Source organism: Zootoca vivipara, chromosome Z (assembly GCF_963506605.1).
Source record: "Zootoca vivipara chromosome Z, rZooViv1.1, whole genome shotgun sequence".
Lineage (NCBI taxonomy): Eukaryota > Metazoa > Chordata > Lepidosauria > Squamata > Lacertidae > Zootoca > Zootoca vivipara.
In genome coordinates, this window is record NC_083294.1 from 3,213,282 (window position 1) to 3,229,857 (window position 16,576).

Consider the following 16,576-nt stretch of genomic DNA (forward strand, 5'->3'; position numbering starts at 1 on the left):
CTACAACTCCCATGATCCCTAGCTAACAGGACCAGTGGTTGGGGAAGATGGGAATTGTAGTCCAAAACATCTGGAGGGCCGAAGTTTGGGGATGCCTGATCTAGATGCTATACTCCTATTGATGCAGCCCAGAATTGCATTGGCTTTTTGAGCTGCTTTATCACACTGTTGACTCATGTCAAGTTTGGGGTCTACCAAGACTCCTAGATCCTTTCCACATGTACTGCTCTCAAGCCAGGTGTCTCCCATCCTGTATTTGTGGCTTTCATTTTTTTGGCCCAAGTGTAGTACTTTACATTTCTCCTTGTTAAAATTCATCTTGTTTGCTTTGGCCCAGTTGTCTAATCTGTTAAGGTCATTTTGAATTTCTATCTAAACATTCCTAATGTTTAGGAAGAACTTCCTGACAGTAATAGCTGTTCGGCAGTGGACTTTGCTGCCAAGGCGTGTGGTGGAGTCTCCTTCTTTGGAGGTCTTTATGCGGAGGCTTCACAACCACATGTCAGCAATGCTTTGATGGTGTTTCTTACTTGGCAGGGGGTTGGACTGGATGGCCCTTGTGGTCTCCTCCAACTCTAGGATTCTATGATTCTACTAGCTGACCCGGCCACGCGTTGCTGCCAGCCATATGTCAAGAATGCTTTGATGGTGTTTCCTGCTTGGCAGTGGGTTGGACTGGATGGCCCTTGTGGTCTCTTCCAACTCTATGATTCTAGGATTCTATGAAGTGTGATCCTGTCCTCTGGGCTATTAGCCACCCCTCCCAATTTGGTGCCATCATGAAGAGGTTCACAGAGCCCATTAGCACTCTTGACAGATCCAAAGATAGCTATAAAATCCCCAATACTTGGCCCGAGAAGTTTGCCAAGAAGCTTCATGCTGTGCTGAAATATGTTCCACAGCTTGTTGTTCAAATACAAAGGAAAAGCTACAGACCCAAAATTAAGTGCGGAGGTTTGTAGAGATCCTCTGTGCTTCAAAAATAAATATCACATGCAACAACAAACACACAATGGTTAACAAAAGCCATGTCACTATACCAGCTACAAGAAAGAAGATTCCACCTAAACATTAGGAGGAACTTCCTGACAGTAAGAGCTGTTCGACAGTGGAACTTGCTGCCAAGGAGTGTGGTGGAGTCTCCTTCTTTGGAGGTCTTTAAGCAGAGGCTTGACAGGCATATGTCAAGAATGCTTTGATGGTGTTTCCTGCTTGGCAGGGGGTTGGACTGGATGGCCCTTGTGGTCTCTTCCAACTCTATGATTCTATGATTCTATGATCTCTTGATTTCGCCGCGGCAAGAGGAGGAGGGAAAAAAATTAGACATCCCCTGAAAATAAGCCATAGTGTTGTTGTTGTTTTTTAGGAAAAATAAATATAAGACGGTGTCTTATTTTCGGAGAAACATGGTCATAGGAGTGCTCCATTCTTCTGTTTCAAGCCTTGCATGTCTCCAGGACTATAAGAGCTGCAAAAATCGGCAAATTTGCTCAAAGGGATTGAGGTGACATTACTTAGTTTTCCTGGCCTTATAACTGTTGGTGCAGAGTTCTGTGGAAATATTAGGAAAGGTTTGCTAGCACAAAATGCTGATGAACGTCTGTATCGCAGTTGCGCGCTAGGTGCTGTACAAAGTGTATTAACTCCGCTTCTGTTTGAGAACTTTCAGTTTAAGTACTCTGCTGGAATGGATTAATCCACTTTCATTACCCATGTACTTTCAATGGGAAAGATCGCTTCAGTTTAACTACGCTTCAGTTTAACTACGCTTCAGTTTAAGTGCTCCGCGGACCATCTGGAACGGATTAATCCAATTTCCATTACTTTTAATGGGAAAGTTCGCTTCAGGTTAAGTACACTTCAGTTTAAGTACTCTGTAGACCATCTGGAACGGATTAATCCACTTTCCATTACTTTCAATGGGAAAGTTCGCTTCCGGTTAAGTACGCTTCCGGTTAAGTACAGACTTCCAGAACCAATTACCCTCATACCTCGGGTTAAGTTTGCTTCAGGTTGAGTACTCCGCGGACCTGTCTGGAACGGATTAATCCACTTTCCATTACTTCCTATGGGAAAGTTGGCTTGAGGTTAAGTACGCTTCACTTTAAGTACTCCGTGGTCCCATCTGGAACGGATTCATCCACTTTCCATTACTTTCAATGGGAAAGTTCGCTTCCGGTTAAGTATGCTTCAGTTTAAGTACTCCGCAGACCGTCTGGAACGGATTAATCCGCTTCGCTTCAGGTTAAGTACGCTTCCGGTTAAGTACAGACTTCCGGAACCAATTGTGTACTTAAACCAAGGTACCACTGTACTTCGATTTCCTGGCCTTATAACTGTTGGTGCAGCGTTCTCTGGAAATATTAGGAAAGGTTTACTAGCACAAATTGCTTCTGAATGTCTTTGTATCTCAGTGGCGCACTAGGTGCTGTACAAGGTGGAGCACAGTGAACAGCAGGCAAACAAGACGAGACAATCCTGCGGAGGCTTCAGAGTGCAAAAGTGATGAATATGGAGGAGGAACTAGCAGAATAACAAAGAAGAAGAAGCCAACCTCTCCATTTGTTTTGCATTTACTTCTGTTTGCTCCAAGACTCACACGTGCAAAGCCAAATAAAATTTAACGGGCCGGGCTTTTATCACTCTGCTTGTTCTGTTGTTCTTCCCTAGTGGGCCTTCAACATCCTTCAAGCAACTTATTTGGACACCCCCGCCATGACAACATCTTAAGGCACCACCCAAATCTGCTATATTCATTCTCCATGCCCTGCCTTCCCCACCCCGAAAAGGCACACTTTAAATTAATACAGTGGTACCTCGGTTTACAAACACAACTGGTTCCGGAAGTCCGTATTTAACCTGAAGCGTACTTAACCTGAAGCAAACGTTCCCATTGAAAGTAATGGAAAGTGGATTAGACGGTCTGTGGAGTACTTAAACTGAAGTGTACTTAACCTGAAGCAAATGTTCCCATTGAAATCTGAAGAAGTGTGCATGCATTGAAATCTGAAGAAGTGTGCATGTGTGTATCTGAAGAAGTGTGCATGCACACGAAAGCTCATACCAAAATAAAAACTTAGTTGGTCTTTAAGGTGCTACTGAAGGAATTTTTTTATTTTGCTTCGACTCAGACCAACACGGCTACCTACCTGTAACTAGTTCCCATTGAAAGTAATGGAAAGTGGATTAATCCATTCCAGAGGGGTCCGCGGAGTACTCAACCTGAAGCGTACTTAACTCAAAGTATGAGTGTAATTGGGTCCGGAACTCTGAAAATACTCAAACCGAGGCGTACTTAAACCGAGGTATGACTGTAGGTCTTCAAGCGCTAAAAGTTGCCTCCTCCCCACAGGCTGAACATGCACTTTTAAAATCCTTTCCAAGGCTTCCTGGCCTAGAGCCGTTGGGTTTTTATAGCATCCTTTTGATTCATAAGCATTCAGAATGTCTACTGCTCAAACGTTATGGGAAGATGACTCATGTGTTGGAATTGCTGCCAACAAATTCTGGCGCACAGAAAAGGCACTGGTGAAGCAGGGAGAAGCCTGTCTTTTAAAACGCGGATGTGGGCACTAACATGTGCTACTGAGACACAGGAACCGAAACAAGACCTTGGACGGCTTCCCACACCTTGCTGCGCTGTGGCTTCTTTGGTGTGCTTCTCAATTTTGTCGTTGTAGACTCGTTTAGTCGTGTCCGACTCTTCGTGACCCCCTGGACCAGAGTACGCCAGGCACTCCTGTCTTCCACTGCCTCCCGCAGTTTGGTCAAACTCATGTTGGTAGCTTCAAGAACACTGTCCAACCATCTCATCCTCTGTCGTCCCCTTCTCCTTGTGCCCTCAATCTTTCCCAACATCAGGGTCTTTTCGAGAGAGTCTTCTCTTCTCATTAGGTGGCCAAAGTCTTGGAGCCTCAGCTTCAGGATCTGTCCTTCCAGTGAGCACTCAGGGCTGATTTCCTTCAGAATGGAGAGGTTGGATCTTCTTGCAGTCCATGGGACTCTCAAGAGTCTTCTCCAGCAGCAGAATTCAAAAGCATCAATTCTTTGGCGATCAGCCTTCTTTATGGTCCAGCTCTCACTTCCATACATCACTACTGGGAAAACCATAGCTTGAACTAGACGGACCTTTGTCGACAAGGTGATGTCTCTGCTTTTGAAGATGCTGTCTAGGTTTGTCCTTGCTTTTCTCCCAAGAAGCAGGCGTCTTTTAATTTCCTGGCTGCTGTCACCATCTGCAGTGATCATGGAACCCAAGAAAGTCAAATCTCTCACTGCCTCCATTTCTCCCCCTTCTATTTGCCAGGAGGTGATGGTAAAGTACTACACTTGGGCAAAAAAAAATGAAGGGCACAAATACAGGATGGGTGACACCTGCCTTGAGAGCAGTACATGTGAAAAGGATCTACTGTAGGAGTCTTGGTAGACCACAAACTTGACATGAGTCAACAGTGTGATGCAGCAACTAAAAAAGCCAATGCAATTTTGGGCTGCATCAATAGGAGTATAGCATCTAGATCAAGGGAAGTAATAGTACCACTGTATTCTGCTCTGGTCAGACCTCACTGGGAGTACTGTGTCCAGTTCTGGGCACCACAGTTCAAGAAGGATACTGACAAGCTGGAACGTATCCAGAAGAGGGCAACCAAAATGGTCAAAGGCCTGGATACGATGCCTTATGAGGAACGGCTTAGGGGGCTGGGCATGTTTAGGCTGGAGAAGAGAAGGTCAAGGGGTGATATGATAGCCATGTTCAAATATATCAAATTATGTCATATAGAAGAGGGTGAGAGGTTATTTCCTGCTGATCCAGAATTGCAGACACAGAGCAATGGATTCAAGCTACAAGAAAGAAGATTCTTCCTCAACATTAGGAAGACCTTCCTGACAGTAAGAGCTGTTCGGCAGTGGAATTTGATGCCAAGGAGTGTGGTGGAGTCTCCTTCTTTGGAGGTCTTTAAGCGGAGGCTTGACGGCCATATGTCAAGAATGCTTTGATGATGTTTTCTGCTTGACAGGGGGTTGGACTGGATGGCCCTTGTGGTCTCTTCCAACTCTAGGGTTCTATGATTCTACTAGCTGACGCGGCCACGCGTTGCTGTCAGCCATATGTCAAGAATGGTTTGATGGTGTTTCCTGCTTGGCAGGGGGTTGGACTGGATGGCCCTTGTGGTCTCTTCCAACTCTAGGATTCTAGGATTCTATATCCAAGTTTACACTTTATTGTCTCTTTGGTTCACACGACTCTCCCCGCCACCACAAACATGAGGGATCTGCATTATGTGACCACCCAAGAGTATTACTCACATTTTCAGGGATGCTGGGAAGTTCTCTGTTGTCAGGCACAGTGAAGTAAGAGTGCTAAAAGTATCGAGCAGGGGGAGGGAAGCAAAAAAAAAAGGTTTATTTGTCTGTTTGTTTGCACCACATATTTTGCATTTATTTAAAACATTTACAGGTGAAACTCGGGAAATTAGAATACCACCCAAAAGTGCATTGACTTCACTAATGCATCTTCTTATTTTCGATTTTTCCTTTAATTTTGACAAATGCTTTCTTTTGGAAATCCCACAGGAATAAAACAAAGAGTTACAAATCCTACAAAAATCAACAAATATGAACATCGCTATTACAGAGTGGCTGGGAAGACTCAGCCAGATGGGCGGGGTAAAAATAAGAAATTATTATTATATTATTATACATTTTTTAAATTTTTATAATAAATCTTTATTCAATTTTTTAAAAATACAAGGATTCGCACATACACAAAATAAGAGGGGGGGAACACAAAAAGAAGAAAAAACACAAAAAAGGGAAATGCAAAATACAAATAGCACTTCCAATCATTTATATATCGCTTACATTTATATTACATCAGTGATGGCGAACCTATGACACGTGTGTCAGATGTGACACGCAGAGCCCTCACTGCTGGCACGCGTCCCATCGTCCCATTCACGCTGTTGTTGTTTCCCCCCCCATTTGTTCTCCCACTCCTCCTACAGCTTGTCTCCGCTGTTAAAACCATGATCCTTTGTTGTTGTTGTTGCCGGTAGCCAGAGATTGGTTCTTTAACCCTTTCTGTGCTGAGTTTTCTGGCGCTTTGGCAGACTATGTTGGTGCTGCGTGTTAGTTCCAGCGAAGGTATTATTTGTCATTTATTTCTGTTCTCTCCCCCCCCCCTCCGCAAAAAAGCAGCAGCTTTGGGACATCCCCCCCAAAAAAGCAAAGCAACTTTTGCACCCCCCCAAAAAACCTCCAAAACTTTGGTCAGCAGCTTCCCCCAGAAAGCTCAACAACTCTGGGCACTTTGTGATAAATAAGGGTTTTTTGGTTTGGTTTGGTTAAATAATTAGTTTTTGGTTTATTAAATACAGTTATATATTACAATTATACATTTTTGTTATTTAAACTATAAATATCACGAAATTATGCTTTTTTCTCGAAGTGACACACCACCCGAGTTATGCTCGGTTTTTTGGCGAATTTTGACACACCAAGCTCAAAAGGTTGCCCACCACTGTATTACATCCTTCACTTGGTATCCCTTTATAAATAATCATATCCATAGCTTCATCTTAAACTATATATTTTATATCCCCTCTTATATCGATCGATCTAAGCATATCACTAAATCTTTTTTAATAATAATAATAATAATAATAATAATAATAATAATAATATTTATACCCCACCCATCTGGCTGGGGGTATAGATACCTCAAGGGCCATCCAGTCCAACCCCCTGCCAACCAGGAAACACCATCAAAGCATTATTGGCATATGGCTGACAGCAACACGTGGCCGGGTCAGCTAGTAGGATCTATTAAACATTAAAAAGCCTCCCTATATTCTCTTTTTCTAGAAAATCTTTTACATCTTTCCATCCAGCCTTTAACTTTTGCTTCGGTGTGTTTCTAATGATCGCCGTCAATTTTGCCAAGGTCACAAATTCTACCAATTTCACTTGCCAATCCTGGACTGTTCAGTCCGCTATTACACTTCTTTCATTGCCTTCCATTTATAATTGACCCGCCTAATGACAAATAATGACAATTGCAACAAATAAAGGCTTGACATGCCTTGCTTTACATGTCATGCATCTATCTCATATATAGGTTTCACCTTTTAAATTGCATTTTTGAAATAAATGCACTTTTTAACGATATTCCAATTTTCCAAGTTCCACCTGTATGCCCTGCCTCTTATTCTCCTTTAAATGCAGTTTAGAACTTACATCATTTATATAATACAGTGGTACCTCTACTTACGAATTTAATGCGTTCCGAATGCACATTCGTAAGTCGAAAAAATTGCAAATCGAATCCCATAGGAATGCATTGGGAGAAAAAAATTGCAAGTCGAAGCAACCCTATCTAAAAATTCGTAAGTCAAAAAAATCCTATCTAAACCGCATCCAAGATGGCGGATGGAGCTCTGCTCGTAAGTAGAAACATTCATAAGTAGTTATTCGTAAGTATAGGTACCACTGTATTTAAAAAATAAAATGGTAAACCGAGTCATACAAAACACAGAAACATCCCCAAGCCATCTGGTACAACTGCCAGCAGCTGCCCAAGAAACAAATTTGCTGCCAGTCAATATCTTTGCCGCACAAATGGGGCATGATGCATACCGTATTTTTCATTCCATAAGACGCAGCTTTGTCCTCCTAAAAAGTAAGAGGAAGTGTCTGCGCGTGTTATTGAGCAAATGTGTGGTCCCTGCAGCCAAATTGCCCAGGGGCGAAAGGCAGATTGTGGGTATTTTTTAAAAAAGAAAGAGCTAAAGGCTAACAAGAGGGAAAGAGAGTGTTGAAAGGAAGTCGCTCAGCAGCTGATTGCAAGAGATCGGGAGGGAGATAAGGGAGCTACCTCCCTTCCCGGCCCCTCCCTTGCCCAGGCCTCCATTGTTGTCTGCAGAGGGAGACATGTGACTGGCTGATTACATTATCTGTTTGGAAACTGTAGAAATGGCTCCCTTTCCTAGAGAAGCTGCAGAACTGTGAGTTGAACCCCATAAAAACAGGATTTTTCCCCTTTGCAAGGAAACTCAGCAACTTGGAGCTGATCCTCCAAAATGGAGCTTTCCCTCTTTGCAAAAAAGATGCACAATGCTGAGCTGACACCCCCCCACACACACACATACCAAAAAGGGGGCTTTTCCCATTTGCAAAAAAAACTGCACAACTCTGAGCTGACCCCCCCCCCAAAAAAAACGGGGGGCCTCAATTTTTGCCTGCAGGGGAAGGCTGTTTGTTTCCCCAGCGACATGTGACTGGCTGATTAGATTATCTGTCTGGAAACTGTAGAAATGGGTCCCTGCAGAACTGTGAGTTGAACCCCATAAAACAGGATTTTTTTCCCCTTTGCAAGGAAACTAAGCAACTTGGAGCTGGTCCTCAAAAATGGAGCTTTCCCCCTTTGCAAAAAAGATGAACAACTCTGAGCTGGCACCCCCCCCCCCCAAAAAAAACAGTATAGTAAAAGCACCTGCCTAATGTCAATAGGCAGGGAGTTCCAGAGGAGAAATGACTCCATGGAAATGTATTAGCTGGGATACTTACCACACTGAGATGAACAGATGTGGCTGGCTCAGGGACGGGTAGTTTATAAAGCATTTCTAGAAGTTCATACCACTGGCTCTCCTAGAAGAAGAAAAAAGGTAGGGGGTGATTTCTAAAACAAGTGTTTTTCTTAACACAGATTGATTGATTGATCTGCCACCCATCTGCCACCCATCTGACTGGGTTGCCCCAGCTACTATGGGTGGCTTCCAACAAATTCAAACTTAGAGGCCTGACTGATTAGATTATCTGCCTGGAAATTTTTCGCAACCTCCGCTAGAAAAATCTATTCGTTAAGCGAAACATCTGTCTTACAGGGCATTCGTCTAGCGAGGCACCACTGTATTAGCAAGGAACTGGAAATCTGAAGATATACCTACAGTGGACGACTGGCAGATGAAGCTAATAGAATAATAATAATAATAATAATAATAATAATAATAATAATAATAATAATTTATTTATACCCCGCTCACCAGTTTCAAAATCTACAGGAAAAATGCCCAGATATTTTCATCACTCTGAATTTCTTTTCAGTGACTTATCTCTAAGCTTTAGGGATCGTGGCAAATATCAGAATATTAAACTTGATACTGCTTGCAACTACCCTGTTTCTCCTAAAATAAGACATACCCATAAAATAAGTCATAGCAGGATTTCTAAGCATTTGCGCAATATAAGCCATACCCAGAAAATAAGACATAGTGATAGGCGCAGTTCTGGAGGGCCCCAAGGAAGAGGGAAGGCTGGACGCGTAATAAAAAGTAAGACATTCACTGAAAATAAGCCACTGTGGGTTTTTTAAAGGAAAAATAAATATAAGATGGTGTCTTATTTTCGGAGAAACACAGTACTTCCCTATACAGAGCTTCCTTCAGATGTCTTCTAAAAATTGCAAAAGTATGTATCACACTGACATCTAACGGAAGGATGTTCCACAGGGTAGGCGCCACTACTGAGAAGTATTGAGATAATAGGCTAAGATTGACCATAAACCAGATAACAAATGTTGGAAATGTAAGAAAGCGGAAGGAACCTTTTACCATATGTAGCGGACTTGCCCCCAAGTAAAGAGCTTCTGGGATAAGATTTATAACGAGTTGAAGAAAGTGTTGAAAAACACGTTTATTAAGAACCCAGAAGCTTTTTGACTTGGCATTACAAGAGGAGAATTACCTAAGAAAGATATCACTTTTTTTCTGTATGCCACAACAGCAGGTAGAATTGTACAGTGGTGCCTCGCTAGACAAATTCGTATAACGAAAAATTCGTCTAGCGAATCCCATAGGAACGCATTGAATTCCCCCCCCCCATAAAGGTAAAGGAACCCCTGACCATTAGGTCCAGTCGTGACCAACTCTGGGGTTGCACGCTCATCTTGCATTATTGGCCGAGGGAGCCAGCATACAGCTTCCAGGTCATGTGACCAGCATGACAAAGCCGCTTCTGGCAAACCAGAGCAGCGCACGGAAACGCCGTTTACCTTCCCGCTGTAGCGGTTCCTATTTATTTCCTTGCATTTTGACATGCTTTCGAACTGCTAGGTTGGCAGGAGCTGGGAGCAAGCAAAACCCCCCCCAATAGGAACGCATTAATTGAATTTCAACGCATTCCTAAGGGAAACCGCGATTCACTAGACACATTTTTCGCAAAACGAATTCGTCTTGCGAGGCAAACTCCGCTAGAAAAATCTATTCGTTAAGCGAAAAATTGATCTTACAAGAGCTTCGTCTAGCGAGGCACCACTGTATCCAAAAATGCATTCACAAAAAAATAAGAATAATAAAAAAGATGTCAAAAATCAGAAAAAGTAAAATCATTCATTTATACCTCCTTTTAACTGACTTCCAATTATTCCACCACATATGCGTTTGAGTTCCTAATTCGGCATCCTAATTAAAGGTAGTCTCACCCACCCAGTCACACAATGCTCCACACCAGGCACCCGCCAAACTGCGGCCCTCCAGATGTTTTGGCCTACAACTCTAGCTAACAGGACCACTGCTCAGGGAAGATGGGAATTGTAGTCCAAAACATCTGGAGGGCCAAAGCTTGGGGGTGCCTGCTCCACACTTACCTGGCCCTTTGCGGAATAGTCTGCCAAGATGTTGAGCAGTTTATAAAAGACTTCAAACCATGGGAGGTAACTAAAAAGAAATGGGGGGGGGGAAGAAAAGCAAAGGATTAGGTTTTTCAAAACATTTCGCTTTGCAGAGTGACCTCGACAAATATAAAAACTGCTATAGTGCTTCCGCAGTGAGATTTGACTTTCTTGGGCTCCTTGATCACTGCAGATGGTGACAGCAGTCACGAAATTAAAAGACGCCTGCTTCTTGGGAGAAAAGCAATGACAAACCTAGACAGCATCTTCAAAAACAGAGACATCACCTTGCCAACAAAGGTCCATATAATTCAAGCTATGGTTTTCCCAGTAGTGATGTATAGAAGTGAGAGCTGGACCATCCAACCCCGTGCCAAGCAGGAAACACCATCATAGAATCATAGAATCCTAGAGTTGGAAGAGACCCCAAGGGCCATCCAGTCCAACCCCCTGCCAAGCAGGAAACACCATCAAAGCATTCCTGACAGATGGCCGTCAAGCCTCTGCTTAATGACCTCCAAAGAAAGAGACTCCACCGCACTCCTTGGCAGCAAATTCCACTGCCGAACAGCTCTTATGGTCAGGAAGTTCTTCCTAATGTTGAGGTGGAGTCTTCTTTCTTGTAGTTTGAATCCATTGCTCTGTGTCCGCTTCTCTGGAGCAGCAGAAAACAACCTTTCTCCCTCCTCTATATTACATCCTTTGATATCTTTGAACGTGGCTATCATATCACCCCTTAACCTTCTCTTCTCCAGGCTAAACATACCCAGCTCCCTAAGCCGTTCCTCATAAGGCATCGTTTCCAGGCCTTTGATCATTTTGGTTGCCCTCTTCTGGACACGTTCCAGCTTGTCAGTATCCTTCTTGAACTGTGGTGCCCAGAACTGGACACAGTACTCCAGGTGAGGTCTGACCAGAGCAGAATACAGTGGTACTATTACTTCCCTTGATCTAGATGCTATACTCCTATTGATGCAGCCCAGAATTGCATTGGCTTTTTGAGCTGCTGCATCACAATGTTGACTCATGTCAAGTTGGTGGTCTACCAAGACTCCTAGATCCTTTCCACATGTACTGCTCTCAAGCCAGGTGTCTCCCATCCTGTATTTGTGCCTTTCTTTTTTTCTTTTTTGCCCAAGTATAGTACTTTACATTTCTCCCTGTTCAAATTCATCTTGTTTGCTTCGGCCCAGTTCTCTATTCTGTTCAGGTCATTTGGAAGTGTGATCCTGTGTCGCCTGCAAACTTGCTCAGGATGCCCTCAAGCCCATCATCCAAGTGATTGATCAAGATGTTGAATAAGACTGGGCCCAAGACAGAACCGTGTGGCACCCCACTAGTCACTTCTCTCCAGGATGAAGAGGAGCCATGGATGAGTAACCTTTGGTTTGCCCTCTTCTGGACATGTTCCAGTTTGTCATTATCCTTTTTGAACTGTGGTGCCCAGAACTGGACACAGTACTCCAGGTGAGGTCTGATCAGAGCAGAATACAGTGGTACTATAACTTCCCTTGATCTAGATGCTATACTCCTATTGATGCAGCCCATAATTGCATTGGCTTTGGGGGTTGGACTGGGTGGCCCTTGTGGTCTCTTCCAACGCTATGATTCTACTTGCTGACCCGGCCACACGTTGCTGTCAGCCATATGTCAAGAATGCTTTGATGGTGTTTCCTGCCTGACAGGGAGTTGGACTGGATGGCCCTTGTGGTCTCTTCCAACTCTAGGATTCTATGACAACGTAGTGTGCGCACACTCAGAGGGTGACCTCCAAACCATCCTAAATATCTTTGCATAGAGCTTCAGTCCTCCTCATCACAGCTGCTCCAGCAGAGGAATTCAGTGCTCTGACCGTCAGGCCATAGTAATAAATGAAGTGAGATGTGGAAGACGTGACAGATAACGGCAATACCACAGTAATGTTTACATCCACCAGCCGCTTGCAAAGGCTACTGTAAAACTTAAGCACCTTATCAACCCTGCACCGATAAAGAACTTACAACTTTTCACATTCTACGACAGAATTATCACATCTGAGCGACTCCAGGAGCGCTTGCTGCCTGGCAGCTTGAGATTTGGAAGAGAAATTCTGAGTTTGGCACCAGAATGTAAACATTGCAGGGGGATTAGGGGGGGTTTAGAAAGTTCCACTTCCGATTTCGTAGTCTCATAAACCTCAATGGAGTTAAGAGCTACCACAAAAGAGCGAAGAGAGAGGCCCTCCTTGAAGGAGCAGCCTCGCACAGAGGATTAAGAAGAAATCTCGTAAACACACCCAAGTACAGTGGGACATCGGTTTATGAACACAATTGGTTCCGGAAGTCTGTTCATAAACTGAAGTGTTCATAAACTGAAGCGAACTTTCCCATTGAAAGTAATGGAAAATGGATTAATCTGTTCCAGACAGTCCGCAGAGTACTTAAACTGAAGCGTTCATAAACTGAAGTGAACTTTCCCATTGAAAGTAATGGAAAGTCGATCAATCCGTTCCAGACGGGTCCACACTCAGCCTGAAGCGTACTTAACCCGAAGTATGGGTGGAATTGGTTCCGGAAGTCTGTTCATAAATTGAAGCGTTCATAAACTGAAGCAAAATTCCCATTGAAAGTAAAGGAAAGTGGATTAATCTGTTCCAGATGGGTCGACGGAGTATTTAAACTGAAGCGTTCATAAAGTGAAGCAAACTTTCCCATTGAAAGTAATGGAAAGTGGATTAATCTGTACCAGACGGTCCGCGGAGTACTTAAACTGAAGCATTCATAAACTGAAGTGAACTTTCCCACTGAAAGTAATGAAAAGTGGATTAATCCGTTCCAGACGGGTCCGCGGAGTACTCAACCTGAAGCGTACTTAACCCGAAGCATGGGTGTAATTGGTTCCGGAAGTCTGTTCATAAACTGAAGCGTTCATAAACTGAAGCGAACGTTCCCACTGAAAGTAATGTAAAGTGAATTAATCTGTTCCAGATGGGTCCGCGACGTTCGTAAACCGAAAATTCGTAAACCGAGGTGTTCATAAACAGAGGTTTCACTGTATAAGGATATAGAGGGAGACACACTGAAGTAATTGGGGCAAGAGCTGTTTTGCTTCTCATTTGTTTGATCAGTCCCATTTTTAAAACAGGAAGGGCAGGAGATAAATTAAAAATTATTATTATTATTACAGTGGTACCTCGCAAGATGAATGCCCTGCAAGACAAATTCTCCGCAGGACGAATGTGTCTTGCAATGTGAGACACAAAATGTGAGACACAAAATTGTTTTGCAAATCGCGGTTTCACATAGGAATGCATTGAAATTTAATAAATGCATTCCTATATGATTTTTTCTAGATATCATGGATGTGTGGTATTTTTGTTCAAGAAGCGTACTGCTGTTTTAAATGTTGAGGCCCTTTTTTCTTGTTTATATTAATAAATTTTGCGCTTCTAAATAAAAAAATTTTAAAAAAAATAATGCATTCCTATGGGCATCACTGGAAGGACAGATCCTGAAGTTGAGGCTCCAATACTTTGGCCACCTCATGAGAAGAGAAGTCTCCCTGGAAAAGACCCTGATGCTGGGAAAGATTGAGGGCACTAGGAGAAGGGGACGACAGAGGACGAGATGGTTGGACAGTGTTCTCGAAGCTACCAACATGATGCTGACCAAACTGCAGGAGGCAGTGGAAGACAGGAATGCCTGGCGTGCTCTGGTCCATGGGGTCACGAAGAGTCAAGACACGACTAAACAACTAAACAACAACAAATGGGGGGGGGAGAAATTTCAATGCCTTCCTATGGGAAACCGCGATTCGCAAGACGATTTTTTCACAAAACGAATTGACTCACGGACCGAATTAAATTCATTTTGCGAGGCATCACTGTATTATTATTATTAGTAGTAGTAGTAGTAGTAGTAGTAGTATTGACAAATGCTTTCTTTCGGAAATTCCACAGGAATCAAACGAATACAGTGGTACGTCGACTTACGAATTTAACACGTTCAGAACGCACATTCGTAAGTCGAAAAATTTGTAAGTCAAATCCCATAGGAATGCATTGGGAGAAAAAATTCATAAGTTGAAGCAACCCTATCTAAAAATTTGTAAGTAGAAAAAAATCCTATCTAATCAGCATCCAAGATAGCGGACGGAGCTCCGTTCGTAAGTAGAAACATTTGTAAGTAGAGTTATTCGTAAGTAGAGGTACCACTGTATAGTGAGAGGGTGGGGAGGGGTATTACTCAGAAGGGTTTGCGTGATTGACAGATAGGTGTGGAAACCCCATTGACAACTGTTAATGCTTGCAATCGGTCTTGCAGGAAAAAGCAAGGGGTGAGATGGCTAAAGAAAGCTTTCTCATGTATAATGAGATAAGAATCCAGTGTCTTTATTCAGACCAGGTCTCTCCATGGTTTTCAGCAACAGACTGGAAAGAGTCAGTTACAGGTAGGTAGCCGTGTTTGTCTGAAACAAAAAATATAAAAAAAAATCCCTTCCAGTAGCACCTTAGAGACCAACTAAGTTTGTCACTGGTATGAGCTTTCGTGCACAGATACACTGAAACAGAAGTCACCAGACCCTTGGATACAGTGGTACCTCTACTTATGAATTTCATGTGTTCTGAACGCACATTCGTAAGTCGGTAAAATCTGTAAGTCGAATCCCATAGGAATGCATTGGGAGAAAAAATCATAAGTCGAAGCAACCCTATCTAAAAATTCGCAAGTCAAAAAAATCCTATCGAAACCGCATCCAAAATGGCGGACGGAGCTCTGTTCGTAAGTAGAAACATTCGTAAGTATAGTTATTCGTAAGTCGAGGTACCACTGTATTATTACAGCCATCCCTCTATTCCTTCCTTCCTTCCTTCCTTCCTTCCTTCCTTCCTTCCTTCCTTCCTTCCTTCCTTCCTTCCTTGCTTCTCTCTCTCTCTCTCTCTCTCTCTCTCTCTCTCTCTCTCTCTGTGTGTGTGTGTGTGTGTGTGTGTGTGTGTGCAGGCAACAATTCACAACTTCTGCAGATCCTTCAACTACATGAAAGGTAAGGAAAACAGAAATCTTTCTTCAAAAACTCAAGATTTGACTTGTAAAATTCAGCCCTGTCATTTTAATTGTTTGAAGGATTTTGCTGTTCATTATAAAAGCATCTGTTAAACTTACATTCCCACCCTTCCAGCTGGAGGAATTGTTTGTTGTTGTAATATTGTGTGAATACAGTCATACCTCGGGAAAAGTACGCTTCGGTTTGAGTACCCTTCAGGTTGAGAACTCCACGGACCGTCTGGAACGGATTGATCCACTTTCCATTACTTTCAATGGGAAAGTTTGCTTCAGGTTTAGTACGGATTTCCAGAACCAATTACACTCATACTTCGGGTTAAGTATGCTTCAGTTTAAGTACTCCGTGGACTGTCTGGAATGGATTAATCCACTTTCCATTACTTTCAATGGGAAAGTTTGCTTCAGGGGGGTTGGGACGTGGAAAACTGAGTAGGCCGCAACATTGTCCAGTAGGCCATAGGCAAAAACCAACATAATATGGGCCTTTCACAGGGTGGGGGAATCACAGGGATGAGCACAACAATGGGAGGGGGGGAACACATAGCCATAAGGGGGAGGTAGGACCGTGAGTCACCCAAAGCAGTGCGGGTTGGGGACATTTACAGGAACATGTGTGGGTGGGGGAGTCTTATTTTTGAAACTTACAGTAGGGGAGTCAAAGTTGGGACAGGGCAGGTGAGGGGACCTGGAAGGGAGACTCTGAAGGTCAATTTAACAGAAAAAGGTCCATTTAACAAACAAAAAACAAAAAAACCACAGCAACGCGTGGCCAGGCCAGCTAGTATTTGATAAAAGGTTTAGATGCGCAGCCTCTGGTTTTCTCTAAGGTATAGGTATCAAACGTACCAGAGTACGTCTTTGGGGAGCT

The 16,576-nt window shown here is 43.2% G+C and overlaps 1 protein-coding gene across 1 annotated transcript in view; it reads right to left on the reverse strand.

The window, feature by feature from the left end:
* The window catches only part of DENND1A (DENN domain containing 1A), a 264,483-nt gene that overhangs the window by 126,518 nt on the left and 121,389 nt on the right, over positions 1-16,576 (reverse strand). Inside the window, exons 6-8 of the mRNA XM_060270319.1 lie at positions 10,643-10,712; positions 8,566-8,646; positions 5,308-5,361 (exon numbers count right to left, since the gene is read on the reverse strand). Of these exons, the coding sequence (XP_060126302.1) occupies positions 5,308-5,361; positions 8,566-8,646; positions 10,643-10,712 (205 nt within the window). The remainder of the gene's footprint in view (positions 1-5,307; positions 5,362-8,565; positions 8,647-10,642; positions 10,713-16,576) is intronic.